This window comes from Frankliniella occidentalis, unplaced genomic scaffold (assembly GCF_000697945.3).
Source record: "Frankliniella occidentalis isolate FOCC.00 unplaced genomic scaffold, Focc_3.1 Scaffold138, whole genome shotgun sequence".
Lineage (NCBI taxonomy): Eukaryota > Metazoa > Arthropoda > Insecta > Thysanoptera > Thripidae > Frankliniella > Frankliniella occidentalis.
The window spans coordinates 5,266-8,493 of record NW_026267265.1 but is presented as its reverse complement, the minus strand read 5'-3'; the positions used below and the strand labels follow the sequence as shown (position 1 = coordinate 8,493).

Sequence of the window (3,228 nt, the reverse complement as noted above, 5' to 3'; positions counted from 1 at the left end):
GGGGCAGGGGGGCTGGAATGACTGTGGCGCCACAGATAAGGGGCACCGCCCGGGGGACAGACTTTCGGCTCCACGCTAAAGGCCAAATTTTAGAACTAACACCGCTCCGCTAACAAAAGCGCCTGGCGGACACCGCTGGTCGGCAACGTCGGCAAACGGGGGCGAGCGCAAAAAAATATTGGTGCAGCAGTCTGCATGGCTCGGTCCTGTGTGCGCTGTGCGCGGCTGCGCGCTATAGCGTGTCGGGGCGTGGCGCCGCTAACGAGAAGCAAACACTGACTGGGCAGGGCGCGCGCCGTGGCGGTGGCCGTGGCCCTGGAGGGCTCCGCGTTGGGTGCGGCGTTGGCGGGGCTGGGCCTGGACACGGCCAGGAAGCGGGTGCCGTCCTCCAGCAGGTCCAGCTGGCGCACGCCCTGCTGCTCCTCCTTGAAGAGCACCTGCAACGAGAACATGAGGCCGTCGGTGTGTGGTCGGGACGGCCGTTCAACACCAACCACCCCTTTTCGGGGGACGTTTTACAAGTAAATTGTTGACAGCTTTCCTCACCTGCTCCGTCAGCCTGTTCCAGATGAGGATGTTGCCCGACTCGGCCGACACGATGTAGCGGCCGTCCTGCGTGATGGCGGCGTGCGTGACGATGGCGCCGAGAGGCGAGTCTGCCAGGCGGGTGAGCAGGCGGCCCACCCGCAGGTCCCACACGCCCACGCAGCCCCGGGTCACCGTCACGGCCACCCCCGCGGCCTGGCACACACTGCGCACGGAGCCCACCGGTCAGTTCAAGAAGAAGTATAGTAACTGCTCACCACAGGAGTCATGTCCGAGCCTCACCAGATGGAGTCGATCTGCAGCTCGTGCCTGTCGATGACGTGCACCTGCTCGAAGATGTTGTTGATGTTCCACACCTTGACGGTGCGGTCGATGGAGGACGTGACGACCGAGTTCCACGAGCCGACCGTCAGCGGCTCCAGCTGGATGATGCGGCCGAAGTGCGCGTCCAGGATCTTGAGCAGCGCCGCGTCCTTGAGGTTCCAGACGTAGAGGCTCTTGCGCACCCCGGCCACGGCGTAGTCGCGGCTCGCCGAGATCATGATGGAGTTGGACGAGAGCATCCTGGTGGAGATGTTCCGCGTGCCGTGCGGCAGCCACAGGGCCGTGGCCGAGTCCTTCGGCAGCCCCCGGCGCCGCTTGCGCTTCGCGGGCGCCCCCACGTCGTCGACCTGAGCCTCGGGCTGCTGTTGCTCGCCCTCCGGAGCCGCGTCTGCGTCGCGCTCCTGTTCCTGCTCCTCCTCGTCCTCCTCCTCCTCGGCGAGCGGGTCGGCCATGGGGTCCTGCTCGGCTTGCATGTCCCTCGACAGGTCCCAGACGATGAAGCCGTTGCTGGTCGTGCCCAGAAGGGCGGCGTGCGCGGGGGCCAGCTTGAGCTGCAGCAGCATCTCCCGCTCATCCATCCCTGCAGACAGAGCCCCGTTCGTTAGCCCCACCTGCTAGCAGCTGCCCCACCCCCCGCCGTGAAGCCCCTGAGCTGCGTACTTACGGGGACAGGGGAGTCGTCGTTCGAACTCCCAGCGGCCGGCCTCGGCATTGAGCACGTACTTGGAGACGGCCGCCACGCCCGGCTCCGTGCAGCAGTAGAGGGTCTTCTTGTCGGCCGTTAGCACCATGGCGCTTCAAAAGAAAACCAAATTGTATTTGTTTACCTTCCCAAAAGTGTACCATCCGTGGATTTCATTATCCTCTACAACCACGGCCTTCCTCACCTGTGGAAGTCGAGAGGCTCAATTTCTCCGGACACCAGTTTGGTGCGCAGCCGCATGGCCGGGTCATCCAGCGATCCGCTCCAGTAAATCTGGCGATACTCCTCCAGGCTGGTCATGTCGAGCAGCAGGAGCGGGCGGGTCTTGGGGTCCTCCGGGGTGGTGCCCTTCTCCTGGATGCCGCCGCGCATGTCGAAGCGGCACCAGGACCCAGCGCCGTAGACCAGCACGTTGGTGTTGAGCAGGTACACGCCCACGACGGGCTCCTCGTCGCGCAGGGCGTTCTCCAGCAGGAAGAACTCGCTCGTCAGCATGTTGAGCAGCACGGACTGGTTGTTGTTGGTGAAGGCGGCGGCGTAGCGGTTGTCCGGGCTCAGCACCAGCATCTGCATGATGCCCTCCAGGCCGGGGTTCACGTCGCGCGTCATGTCGCTCGTGGACAGGTCCCAGGTGATGAAGCGGTTCGAGATGGACACGATGTAGCGCAGGTCGCCCGTGAGGCAGAAGGCGAACACGGCGAACTGGTGACCCTCGAGCGAGTACTGGCGACATGCACATATAAAACGCTGTGTAAGTTCTCAAGGAAAGCCAAGGCAGAGACTTTCGGTTTCTCTCCACCGGTCTCTCCTTCCACCGTGCTCGGTGTACCCTTTATTTCGTTCGCCATACCTTGAGGGGTCCGCCCGGCGTGTGCAGGCAGTGGTACAGAGGCAGCAGCGCGCAGTGGGCGGGGCCCTTCTTGTCGCAGTCCTGCAGCAGCATCTTCACGTTGGGGTTGACGCCGATCTCTGGCAGCAGACGCCCCACCAGCTGCGGGGCCAGCATGTTGGGGTACACGCTCAGGATGGCGCCGCCGAGCCTGAGCGCGTCCGCCACGAGGTGCAGCTCCCTGCCCGAGGCCAAGCAGTGCGTCAGCACGGAGAGCAACGCTCGAGGAGGAGGTTTCTCCTAGAGAGTGGCTAGGTACATGTCGAGAGAAAACTAAATTGTTGCAACCATAGAATACAAGAGGGGAAAAAGAAGACTGTTTGCTGTCCTATTGGCATCGATGAACAATGGAAGGTAAAGTTTGTCAACTTCTACAATAGAGCAAAATAGAAAGGATTTAAACACGCAGCAGGTACAAAGAGTAAGTAAAGTTTTACATCTACCTAAAAAGATTACTGAGCATATACAGAGAAGGTACTATGAGCAAGTTCATTTCTAATAGATACTGTGCTACAAAAATAGAAAGGTATTAAACAAAGTACAGAGACAAAGGACAGAGGTTCAAGAAGAAATAATGCACTTGTAAAAAAATGTGGAAAATGTGGGATAGTAAGAAGAATATGAATATGAAAACTGATACGGTGAAGAATGTGGAAGAAGAAGAAGAGGAAGAAGAAGAAGAAGAAGAAGAAGAAGAAGAAGAAGAAGAAGAAGAAGAAGAAGAAGAAGAAGAAGAAGAAGAAGAAGAAGAAGAAGAAGAAGAAGA

The 3,228-nt window shown here is 59.4% G+C and overlaps 1 protein-coding gene across 1 annotated transcript in view; it reads right to left on the bottom strand.

Annotated features, from left to right (window-relative positions):
• LOC113208112 (NACHT and WD repeat domain-containing protein 2) overlaps positions 1-3,228 on the bottom strand; it is a gene marked incomplete at its 5' end in the record, with an annotated part of 10,010 nt that overhangs the window by 2,383 nt on the left and 4,399 nt on the right. The window contains 6 exons of the mRNA XM_052270794.1: positions 281-437; positions 547-751; positions 829-1,450; positions 1,535-1,665; positions 1,758-2,296; positions 2,424-2,643. Coding sequence (XP_052126754.1) covers positions 281-437; positions 547-751; positions 829-1,450; positions 1,535-1,665; positions 1,758-2,296; positions 2,424-2,643 — 1,874 coding nt within the window. The remainder of the gene's footprint in view (positions 1-280; positions 438-546; positions 752-828; positions 1,451-1,534; positions 1,666-1,757; positions 2,297-2,423; positions 2,644-3,228) is intronic.